At 36.2% G+C, this 12,976-nt stretch overlaps 1 protein-coding gene across 1 annotated transcript in view; it reads left to right on the top strand.

The window, feature by feature from the left end:
- nptnb (neuroplastin b) overlaps positions 1 to 12,976 on the top strand; it is a 59,389-nt gene that overhangs the window by 11,362 nt on the left and 35,051 nt on the right. The window contains exons 2-3 of the mRNA XM_084124809.1: positions 5,114 to 5,461; positions 11,691 to 11,868. Of these exons, the coding sequence (XP_083980935.1) occupies positions 5,114 to 5,461; positions 11,691 to 11,868 (526 nt within the window). The remainder of the gene's footprint in view (positions 1 to 5,113; positions 5,462 to 11,690; positions 11,869 to 12,976) is intronic.

Raw genomic sequence — 12,976 nt, forward strand, 5'->3', positions numbered from 1 at the left:
TGTGTTTTTTTCTTGTTTTCCAGTGAGAAAATATCTAAGCATCCTCAAAACAAGATGCATTTATTAGAGAAGCACAAATGTGTGAAATAAAAAGACTTGCTTTCAGAGAATTTATCTTGGATTCAGTTTATTTTTCCCTTCTCATTGACAAAATGCTTTCTTGTTTTAATGTTTATGCAGTTTACCAATGAGGGGAGAAAATCAATATATATATATATATATGAAGAGTTCAGATGCAAAAGCCTCTAAGTGCCATCTGAAATTTTCTTCATTTTTATAAAGCTTGTATATTTAAGTTCAGTAATTTCACTTTAATGACAACTAATAGGTCATTTTCATTGCCATTTAAGTGAAATTATTGAACTTAAATATACAAGCTTTATAAAAATGATCATTCTAGAAGAAAATTTCAGATGGCACTTAGAGGCTTTTGCATCTGAACTCTTCATATATATATATAAAATATATATTCTCTAAAAGCAAGAAAGAAAGCAATTATTTTACACAATGTTGCTTCTTACATACATTCTTGTTTTTAAGGGTTTTTACTGGAAATACATTGTTAAAGACAAAAATGGTGGTTAAAAATGCATAGCTACATCTATTGTGAAGATGCATTGCATTTTTTGAATCAAATTTCAATAGGCAAAATTGTAAATGAAAAATCATCTTAAATGCATTTATTCTACATAACATCTGTATTTTCGATTTTGCTTCTCAAGTAAATTCTTGTTTTTAAAGTGCCCCTATTATGTTATTTTTAAGATTCCTAATGTTGTTTTGCCGTCTCCGACAGCAGATTTACAGTCCAAAACACATGAATCTTCTCATAATCTGCACTGCAGCATCAGCTCTTTCTCTGAAACGCTTCCATCAAGGGTTCAGTCTCTCTAAGCTCCACCTCTCTGAGAGCTGCTCTGCTGTGATTGGTCAGAAAGCAAACGCTCATTATCATATCTGAATCTCAGCTCTTGATCACAGTGATACGAACAGTAACGATGGCGTGGGTTTTACCGTATCAATCTCAGAAAACAGCGTCTTCTCGACACGAACAACACGAACCAAACTCTTCCAGTCTCGGATACACTACAGTGTTAGAGGGCGGAGCTAAGAGACGCTGCTCAGCCAATCAAGACCACAGGCTGGCATTATGCTAATTAGTTACATTGTTATGTAGGTTTGTAACAGGAAGTGAGACTGGAATCACTGAAAACTCATTTCAGAATCACTTCTTTATTTCTGGAGACAATAACTGTATTTGTGTACATGAACTTTGATCTTTAAAACTAGCGGCACTTTAAGGATTTTTAGTATGTTTCACTGGAAAAGATATTGATAGAAAAGAGAAATGTTGCTTATGAAAATTATTATTAAACTTGATAATAAAAAAAATATATCTTAAAGTAGAAGCTTTTATTCTACATAACCATTTATCAATGCTATATTTTCTACCAAAGAGACATTGAGAAAGCGCATGACTGACGTGAAAAGCAGACTCGCCGTTTCCTTGAGCGTTTAAAGAAGACCGTAAATGATCCTGCTAATATGAAGCAAAACCGCACGTATTCCTGTATGTGCAAATGTTTTTCTCTTCTTGTCTGTCATGTATAAGATATTGGTAAAATGGATAGAGCATCAGTTTAATACATACACTGAAAAAAAGCACTATTTTTGGTAACACTTTACAGTAAGGTTGCATTAACTAACATTAGTTAACTATATTGTTAACTACACATCTTGCACATTGTAAGTTAATGCATTAACCACTGTTAACTAATGGAACCTTATTGTAAAGTGTTCTGGTTATCTTTGTTCTGGTTTTATTGTGTTTATATGATATTTGTGTTTTTGTAATTGAATTTTTGCCATGAAGATAGCTCTGATTGCTGACATGGCATTAAATAAAAAAATAGATGAGATGAAGATTGTAAAGTGTTACAATTATGGCGTGAACTTGAAATTCTGAAGTAGAAAAACTGGAATAATATTTTCTTGTAAAACAGACTCTAACAATCATTTTCATAGTGTATGTGTAGAAATACTAAGGAACCCTTCATGTAAACATGAATGAGAATTGAGTTCTAATGGGAAAATTCACTCAAAAATGAACATTTTACCATCATTTACTCACGCCGTTCCAAACCTGTATGCTGTTATTCTTTAACTCTTGTGTTATGTTGGAATTCTGTGCACTCCCCTTATGGTCCGGGTCAAATTGACCCGCATTGGATTCAATACAATTCCTCAAAAATCACACTATGAAAAACAACAAAGATTCAGGTACAAACTGTAAACTTTTAATATCAACATTTGTCAAATATTCCAAAAAATATACAGTGAGGAAAATAAGTATTTGAACACCCTGCTATTTTGCAAGTTCTCCCACTTGGAGATCATGGAGGGGTCTGAAATTGTCATCGTAGGTGCATGTCCACTGTGAGAGACATAATCTAAAAAAATTTTAGACATAATCTAAAAATTAATGATTTTTTAACTATTTATTTGTATGATACAGCTGCAAATAAGTATTTGAGCTCCCTCCAAAGATTCTCTATTGGGTTTAGGTCTGGAGACTGGCTAGGCCACGCCAGAACCTTGATATGCTTCTTACAGAGCCACTCCTTGGTTATCCTGGCTGTGTGCTTCGGGTCATTGTCATGTTGGAAGACCCAGCCTCGACCCATCTTCAATGCTCTAACTGAGGGAAGGAGGTTGTTCCCCAAAATCTCTCAATAGATGGCCCCGGTCATCCTCTCCTTAATACAGTGCAGTCGCCCTGTCCCATGTGCAGAAAAACACCCCCAGAGCATGATGCTACCACCCCCATGCTTCACAGTAGGGATGGTGTTCTTGGGATGGTACTCATCATTCTTCTTCCTCCAAACACGTTTAGTGGAATTATGACCAAAAAGTTCTATTTTGGTCTCATCTGACCACATGACTTTCTCCCATGACTCCTCTGGATCATCCAAATGGTCATTGGCAAACTTAAGACGGGCCTTGACATGTGCTGGTTTAAGCAGGGGAACCTTCCGTGCCATGCATGATTTCAAACCATGACGTCTTAGTGTATTACCAACAGTAACCTTGGAAACGGTGGTCCCAGCTCTTTTCAGGTCATTGACCAGCTCCTCCCGTGTAGTTCTGGGCTGATTTCTCACCTTTCTTAGGATCATTGAGACCCCACGAGGTGAGATCTTGCATGGAGCCCCAGTCCGAGGGAGATTGACAGTCATGTTTAGCTTCTTCCATTTTCTAATGATTGCTCCAACAGTGGACCTTTTTTCACCAAGCTGCTTGGCAATTTCCCCGTAGCCCTTTCCAGCCTTGTGGAGGTGTACAATTTTGTCTCTAGTGTCTTTGGACAGCTCTTTGGTCTTGGCCATGTTAGTAGTTGGATTCTTACTGATTGTATGGGGTGGACAGGTGTCTTTATGCAGCTAACGACCTCAAACAGGTGCATCTAATTTAGGATAATAAATGGAGTGGAGGTGGACATTTTAAAGGCAGACTAATAGGTCTTTGAGGGTCAGAATTCTAGCTGATAGACAGGTGTTCAAATACTTATTTGCAGCTGTATCATACAAATAAATAGTTAAAAAATCATATATTGTGATTTCTGGATTTTTTTTTATAGATTATGTCTCTCACAGTGGACATGCACCTATGATGACAATTTCAGACCCCTCCATGATTTCCAAGTGGGAGAACTTGCTAAATAGCAGGGTGTTCAAATACTTATTTTCCTCACTGTATATCTGAAGATATGATTTAATGAAAATGTTTTTTAACCATTTTTTAAAACTGTTTTGCTTTGACAAAATTTGAATATACATTATATTTATATATATTTGAATAAAAATTATTATTTTTTTATTTTTATTTTTTTGGCTAAGAACATCATAATTTAACAATTAATCAATTAATCTGAGCTAATTTTTTTCTGCAGTCTATGTCGAAGTCTCAAGATATTTCAGATATCTTGAATATATAAATGAGAGCTTATTTTACTATCTGCGTCTGTCAAAGATTTTCATTTGTAATTTGCAATTAACTCTGAACACCATGATGTAGCTTTTTCAAGTGTGTTTGTTTTGGGTTAGAGCACTTTTAGATACACTTACACTTTAGAACTGGAGTTGATGCCCAGTTGATACATAAAATAAATGTTTTTATGTTGTGTCTGTACAGTTGCTTTTGAATAGCCTATGGGGGTCAAATTGACCTGCGAACATCAGAAACGTAATATTAATTTTGTTTGTATATGTCAAAAAAAAAAAACACCAGAATGTTGAAACTTTGCATGCATGTTCATGAAGATAAATGCAAAAAAGTCACAAAATATCAAGAAGGAAAAAAAAGATTTAATATTATTTCAGGTAGCTTGAAAAAAATAAATGATAGGTAATTTTTACCATCTGTGGCCGACAAAATATTTTTCTGTATTGAAATGTAATCAAAAAAACGTAATTTTTTAGCTTCATAAAGTAGTAAAAAAATGAAATAACAAAGTATAACCAAGAAATGTTATTATTTTGGGTCCGTACAGTTGCCTTAGAGCGTTAAAATATGCGGGTCAAATTGACCCGCGAACATCACGAAAGGAACAGTAATTTTGTTTGTATATGTCAAAAAAACACCAGCATGTTGAAACTTTTCATGCATGTTCATGATGATAAATGAGAAAAAGTCACAAAATATCAAGAAAAAAAACATAGGTTAACCAGTATTTCCAGCAACTATAAAATCTAAACGGGTCAAATTGACCCGCAACATAACACAAGGGTTAACATTTATTTTTGTGTGCCATTAGAGCAAATGATGGGCAAATTTCTATTTCTGGCTGAACTATCCCTTCACAGTTTTACTCGGATGTACTCTCGAGCCTTGAAGGTCATGTTATACTGTGATGTAAATTGAAGAGCGTCCGAGTGTCCATTAACCTGTTATTCTCTCTTCTACAATATTCCCAAACTGTTTTCCACTCATCTCTGATTTGTGGCTTGTTTCTTCATGATTTGCATTTGGATCATACTTCTTTTGTGTTCTCCAACTGATCCGACGCTTTGGTTTTCTCTCGCACATCCCTCTTCTCCCACACTTTCCCCTCCAGCTGGGTTTGTGAAGTCTCCGATGTCGGAGATCAAGCTCACGGGAGACGCGTTTGAGCTGTACTGTGACGTGGTCGGGAGCCCGGTGCCGGAGATCCAGTGGTGGTATGCTGATATTAACAGGGCCGACTCCTTCAAGCAGCTTTGGGACGGGGCCCGTAAGCGCCGGGTGTCCATCAACACGGCCTACGGGAGCAACGGCGTGAGCGTCCTGGCCATCTCTCGCCTCACGCTGGAGGACGCCGGGATCTACGAGTGTCGGGCCAGCAACGACCCGCGACGCAACGACCTGCGCCAGAACCCGGCCATCAGCTGGATCCGAACGCAAGCCACCATATCCGTGTTGCAGAGTGAGTTATCTGTGTGCTGTAGAGCTAGAGATGCTGAGATCTCTCCAGCTGAACTAGTCTAGGGCTTGGCGGCATGATCTCGCTCTCACGTTTATCCACCTTATTTTGCAAAACAGAAGTAAGCCATAGAGGATATGCATTAATGTCACTTTCCCTCTGGAAAACGCCTCCTCAGCCGGACTGAGTGGCAAAAAAAAAAGAAAAAAAGACTGGATTTAATAGGAGAAACTGCAAAAAACGAACAATTATCAGTTTAAACTAAAAGTTGGACTAAAACTTACCAGAGATCCAGTGATCATGGATATTGACATGCAGCAGGAATCGTGTTTCCTCACATTTATATGAGCCTGATTTCCACGCCGGGGAAATACATAAAGCAACTTAGCCTGTGAACGCTTTATATAAATACAATATAGGTGTAAATCCATGTGATCACTCATATCAATGTTAAATATATCATGATATTCAGCTAGTTTTTGTCAGTGTTTATTTAAAAACGTCCAATTATGCAGAATATACGATGGTAAATATTTAATTGATGAGTTGTCAATACAATATCTAACAATACAATATATAGTGTGTGATTTTACCCCATAATTCAGCATATTGACACAAAATGAAAACTGTAAATCCAGCTTTCTCTGCCTGGATCCAGTTGTTTCTGCGAATCGCAGCGATTCATTTGCTTCTCTGTAACTTTCGTCAGTCTGTAAAAATATTCCTCAGATTTCTTGTCAAATCTAGTTGTACAGTCGATCTCAAAGCTCCTTCCCGTTTTAGATGTGTTTTGAGTGTTTTTCGCAGTGTTCATGCTGAAAACTTCTTGCCACTCAGTGTGTGTAAGCGCAGTCACTCCGGCCGACGGTGGCGTCATACGCATACACACTATTGTCTGTGAATGTGCGAGACTTCGATTGATTAGCCTCTATGAAGTAGAAGAATAACAAGTGCACTAATGCTCAAACTGTTTAATTATCATGAGAATAAACAAATTCCAGTTTGCAATATCAAGCAACATAATGGACTTAACTGGAAGCCTTTTACATTCAAGTTGCATATCCGGCTCTTACGTTAAAAATAAGGTGGATGCCTGTGGTGTAATGTTTGTTTACTCTGAAACTTTGATTTTAATGGGAGTGATTTAGTGTAACTGTGACCATATGAATCCAGAGCTGATGTGCATTACATGTGTTTAATGATCAAGGTTTCGCATCTTTCAGAGCTGAACTGCTTAACCATGCTTTTTAAAATCTGATTCAATTCCTGAATTTGAGTCGAGGTGGCAAACTGAAAGTTGAATTGCATTTTGAATTAGAAATTAGATGTTTTGTCAACTTTGTGTTTTAAAAAAAAAAGCAAAGCAAAAAAGTTTTTGAAAATCAGACAAAAATACAAGACGGTGTACTAAACCGCTTTAGTGAGGAAAGAACTACAATCCCATGAAGCACTGCGAACAGTACAATCAAATTAAAAATGATGTAGAATTATAAAAACGACTCATTTAGGTTTTGCGAGAGCAAAGCGAGATCGGCTCATATCGTCATTTGCGGTGCTTCATGGAAGTGGGCGGAGCTAAAGAGCACTTTTGGTGCATTCTGCTCTTCGATTCTCTGATTGGTGAAATTTTCTGCAAAGCATCATGGGTAATGTAGTTTTTCACTTAAATTCCACTGTTAAACATGATTATTTAAAAAAATAAGCTGAAATAATGCAGGCTGACGGATCAAATACCATCGATTGACAAGCTCGTTGCTCACAGTAAGCCTGTGTTTAAATGTTTAAAGGTTATTGTTAAAAATACATTTCTCAGTGGAGGAAATGAATGCACTCAAATCAGATCCTGGTATTCTTTGGCAGTTCAGTTCAACTTCACACTCTTGAACTGAAAGTGAGTCACTTCTTTAATTCTAAATTTTGCACAACCCAGGTGTATTTCGGATATTTTATGATATGCACTTTCACTCATATTTATAGTGCAAATTCTGTTTTATGAAATTGACTTATTTTTTTGTTATGAATGTTATCTGATCTTTTGGTTTGTCTTCTTCATATAAAAAGAGGAAAGAATCAAATGACAGGAAGCACCTTTGATTTACAAAGTATTTAAATCACCGGATCATCCCAAGATAGTCATTAACACATGATTATGTAATACATAAAGCATTTTTGGAGAGAAAAATATCGGTTACACTTTATTTTAAGGTGTCATTGTTACAGTGTCATTATATATTTAAGTACTGAGTAATATTAAGCAACCACATGTACTTACTATAAGGTTAGGACAGGATTTGGTTGAGGGTTAGTTGCATGTAATTATGCATAATTTACTGTTATTACTATGGTAAGTACACGTTACATATGTACACTGTAAAATAAAGTGTTACCAAAATATCTGTAACAAAATTGTGATTGTGCTCATATTATGTTAATTTGAGATCTGATCTTTTGGTTTGTGTTCTTCATATAAAAAGAGGAAATAATCAAATGACAGGAAGCACCTTTGATTTACCGGATCATCCCAAAATAGTCATTAACACATGATTATGTAATACATAAAACATGTTTGGAGTGAAAAATATAACGAAACTGTGAATTTGCTCACACCGCCAACAAACAAAAAATAAAACGAAACCCCATATTATGTTCCTTTGAGTTATTTTTCTTTGCCTTGGGACAGTATTGTATTGATTCTTCTGTATTTTCTTTTGGTTTGACCCTGGCGTGTCCGAATGTCACCCTTTCCTTTTGGCAGACTTTGAGGATTCCCGCTGAATTCAATAGTCTCTCAGTCCCCGTCCTCTCCTAATGCCCTTGAGCCTCTTGTTATGGATGACCACAAACCCAGACAAATCCCTCGCTCTCTGTCTGCCTCTCCTCCTCCTTCCATCACTGCTTCCCGTTTCTGGTTAACATTTTGTTTCGGTTCTTTATGTTATTTCATTTAGTCTGTTTGTTTTTCAGTTTTTTATTGCACTGCGTGGGTTTTTTATTTACTTCAAAGCCCGACATCGTGTGCAGAGCGTAAAGCCTGGCGGCGCTTTGAAGTCATGCCGGGTTTTATCCGTGTGTTTTTGTCCTTGGGAAAGGGTGGATGGGACCAGGAAGAAGACACAAGGGGTCAGTTCAGTTACACGGCAATTCCTTATCTTAATACCTTGAGAAAAACCAAAAAATCCTGAGATTATCTGGCTGGGCCATCTGTTATAAAACTGCCCCGTGTGCCGGAGAATGACCTTGTGCCTTCTTTACATTTGCCTGTGATTCAGTAATGACATTATATTCAGATCCTCAAACGTGATTAATTGTGCATGTTTAACTGAAGATCAGGGATTACTGTCTATCATCTTCACTTGCTGAATAAAACATGCGTCTGTTTATGACAAATGCAAAACATGCTTCATATTCTGTCATTACTGAGAGTCAGTGTTTTCATAGTATATACATGTGATACGGCATCGTCACATGCATATAACAGGCTATACATGCGGAAGCGCTGCGGATGATGTATAGTTTGTCAGGAGATTTGCGGTGGTCTTGTCGAGCTTCATAGGTTTCAGCGTGCTTGTGTGTGTGTGTAGAGGTTTTAGCGTGTTAATATTTTCACCCCCAAAACTTCTCTTCACAGTTTTCTTCCTGGCTGAAAAATCGATTTCTTGTTGTTTTGGCTGAGGATTGTGAGCCGGAAATTAAATCCACTGATTGACCATTAAACTCTTTCCTCTTAGCAGGTGTCCTCCAGATGACCTTCGACTGGATCTCCACGCTGATATTAGTGTGTGTGTGTGTGTGTGTGTGTGTGTGTGGCCGAGAGAGAGAGAGAGAACTGGCAGTAACGTTCCCCTCGGATAAAGCAAACTGCAGGAGAAGGTGTGAGGAATGCTAATTGGCTCATCCGATGCTCCTCCCCCAGAGTGGGAATGATATCTAGAGGTTTTACTGTACGAGCGCTGGGTGATTATTTTCCTTCTGGATGCTGAGGTTGCTACGGTAGAGCCGCTCGACACACAACAGACACTTCCTCAGCTGATTATAGCCTGTACATTTAGATGAAAAAGTTTGACCATAAAAAGTAGTGATATTTTGTAATTTAAGCTTGCGGTCCCACACTTTTGCCACAGTTATTAACATTGTAAATCTTTCAAAGTTTTTTTATATTTAAATTTTTTAGAATTGCATGTACATTTATAACACTATACTTTGTGTTTTTTGCGGCAATTGAATTACAAGAAACTAATTAACACTGCTGTGTTACAACGGCTGAGGGAGTGAGGACAGATTTGACATCTTACTTGTTTATTTTATGCATGACTGACACATGCATATTAATATGCATATTATGCAATATGCAATAATGCATATAAATATGCATCACATTATTAATAGGGCCAGATTTACTAACGGACACTTTCTCAGCTGATTAAAGCCTGTACATTTAGATGAAAAAGTTTGACCATAAAAAGTAGTGATATTTGTTATTTGAGCCTGTAGTCCCAGACATTTGCCACAGTTATTAACATCATAAATCAAAGTTTTTTTATATTTAAACTTTTTATTTTTAAATGCATGTACATTTATAACACTAAACATTTTTTTGCGGCATTGAATTACAAGAAACTAGTTAACACTGCTGTGTTTCTACTACAAACATGACTGACACATGCATATTAATATGCATATTATGCAATAATGCATATTAATATGCATCACATTATTAATAGGGCCAGATTTACTAATCGCTCACTCCAGCACAAACCATCTTTTGGCGTTAAAAACTACTGTCAGGATTTACTAAAGACACGCCGTGAAAGATGGGCTCTAAAAAGATGAGGACAGGCTTATTTTTGAGGCTGACCGTAGAGCATATGCATTTGTAGAAGTTTCCCTTTCAGACGTAAAATTTATGGAGAGTTTGCGGTTTGCACTCGTAAATTTACTATTATTTGCACCATTATTTACCACCTAAAAAAAGCATGTCTTAAACCAGATGTTAATTTGCGCTGCTCTTGGTAGATTGCGTTGGTCATTGTGGAAATGATCTGCATCTGGGTTCTTTAATTTGCAAGTCGTCAGTAGATCATCGCAGAACTTTACACTCCCATCGGCGCTTTTATGGGATTGTGCTCTCACGCTACAGTAGTAAATCTGGCCCTAAGTTTATTAGTTTATGTTAAAACTGTAATCCAAATGAATAGAGATTTTCTATGCCATTCAAATGCATAAATGTTAGGCCTCAATATTTTTTAGTGTTTTATTGATAGCTAAAAGCATCATCCATAAAGCCAAAATATTTCATGAATAAGGACGTATGGGACTTCAAAAGACGTATGCGTTTCAATTCTGTACAAATGTGCACGTGCAGATTCTTTGTTTTAATATAATAAAATAAAATAAAAGCATTACTAGTAGAGATAAACTTTGACCACTGATATCTGCCAAGATGAACAGAAACTATGACAGTGTTAAATAGACATTTTGCACGTGAAATGATCCATGTTTAACTGGATTTAATGGAAACACAAGATGATTTTGCTGTAAAAGTGGTCTTGTGTTGAACTGATGAGGCTTATATTGTGATCAGATCAACTGCATGTTCACTTTTAATTCTTGATTGTCCTCAGCTGTGAATTGAGTGTCTATTTTCTAATTTTTTGTTCTCAAAGAAATCTTATGCCAGTTTTGTCCCATTTCAGGCATACATTAAGGCGAGTGTGGAGATATAGATGCTCTTAAAAGGAATGGTTCACCAAAAAAATTAAATTCATGTCTTTTGAAACCTGAATGACTTCTGTGGGAAATTTAAGATTTATTTATGTCTGAATGTCCAATCTTCTGGCTTCACTTGACTTCAAATGCACGAGTTGTGTGGACTTTTATTTTGTTTTTGTCCTGTTTTGGAGCTTAAGAGTCATTGGCCACAGTCCACTTTCTTCGATTCATCTTTTTTTTGTGTTTCACTAAAGAAAGAAAGTCATACAGGTTTTAAACGACAGTAAAATTTTGGCCGAATCTTCATCTTTGAGTGAACTGTCCCTTTAAACTTCTAAATAATCTATAAATGGACATATGTTAAACCTAATTTACAAGATTTGTTAACATTATTTGGTGTGCACACATTTTCATGTGTTCCCCACTCAGGTACACGTCCGGGAAGGTCTCGAGGAAACACGAATGTCCACTAATTTTGTGATGTTGTGTTCTCTAACTGTCCAGAACTCTGTCTCCGTTTCAGAGCCACGAATCAATGCTTCCGATCAGGAGATTTTGCAGCCTAAAAGCGGGCAGGAATTACCCATCATCCTTCAGTGTAACCTCACGAACTCGCACAGCATACACCAGGAAAGCTTCTGGATGAAGAACGGACAGGAGATCGCCAACACAAAGACCGCGCACAAACACACAATGTTCAAGTGAGATTTCAATGGAAAATGTGCTTCTTGCTTCGGGTTTACCGACTGAATGCGTCTCTGCTGAATCTGTGGCATGATGTCAATTACCACAGATTAATAATTTCATCCCTCAGATTATTAAAAACTACAGGAAACATGCTTAAATTGATGGATTAAGGGTTTCCAGTAGTTTAGCATTAAAATATGAAAGCGACTGCACTGATTAGTGCTTCAAATACATCTGAGAGGAGGATGAATCTCATTAAAGGTGTCATATTTCACCCAAAATCAATTATAAAACAAACATATTAATGTAATATCATTCATGTATGTATATATATATATATATATATATATATGGATGGATGGATGGATAGATAAAATATGTATAAATTATTATATACATAAACATAATTTATTAATGTAATATAATTTAATATATAAAAATATATACTTATATAAGTAAAAATATAATTACATGAATAAATAACTATATATATATGTATATCTAATATTTTTAAAAGTTTTATATATTATGTTTTATATATAAATTAAATATTATTTAATGCTTTAAAAATAATTTATTTATTTTTGCAAATGTAAAATATAATTATGATATAAAAAATGCAATTTATAATTTTGTTTTCCATTTCATTTTGGGGTGAAATATGACACATTTTCATGAGAATTATCACATTCATTTCAGCATTATTAATGAGAATATTTTTTTGGGGGTTTTTTGCATTACAGTAATGCCAATCATGTCATGAAAATTATGTCACGATGCATAAATCACTTAATGGTTCTATTTAAGCAAAATATTTATTTATTTTGATATAAAAATGATATAATTTGTCAATTTCTCTCTTTTGACTTCGGCATTCTTTCCAGTTTCCCTTCCGCCCGTGGAGTCTGTAATATATGAGTATTTGAGTGTAGCATCTCAGGATACTGAGGACAATCAGGATGTTGGAGCACAAAATCTCTTTAGTAACACGTCTCATCAGAGCGAGTGATGTGGCGAAAGGCGATCTGCTGTCAGACTCATGTCACAGACTCAGTAGAGACGCTTCACTCCTGAGTCGACAGCACTGCGCCGGAAGCTCTAGCTCTGTCCAACAAAACACAT

Source organism: Abramis brama (assembly GCF_963993115.1).
Source record: "Abramis brama genome assembly, chromosome: 9".
Taxonomy (NCBI): Eukaryota; Metazoa; Chordata; class Actinopteri; order Cypriniformes; family Leuciscidae; genus Abramis; species Abramis brama.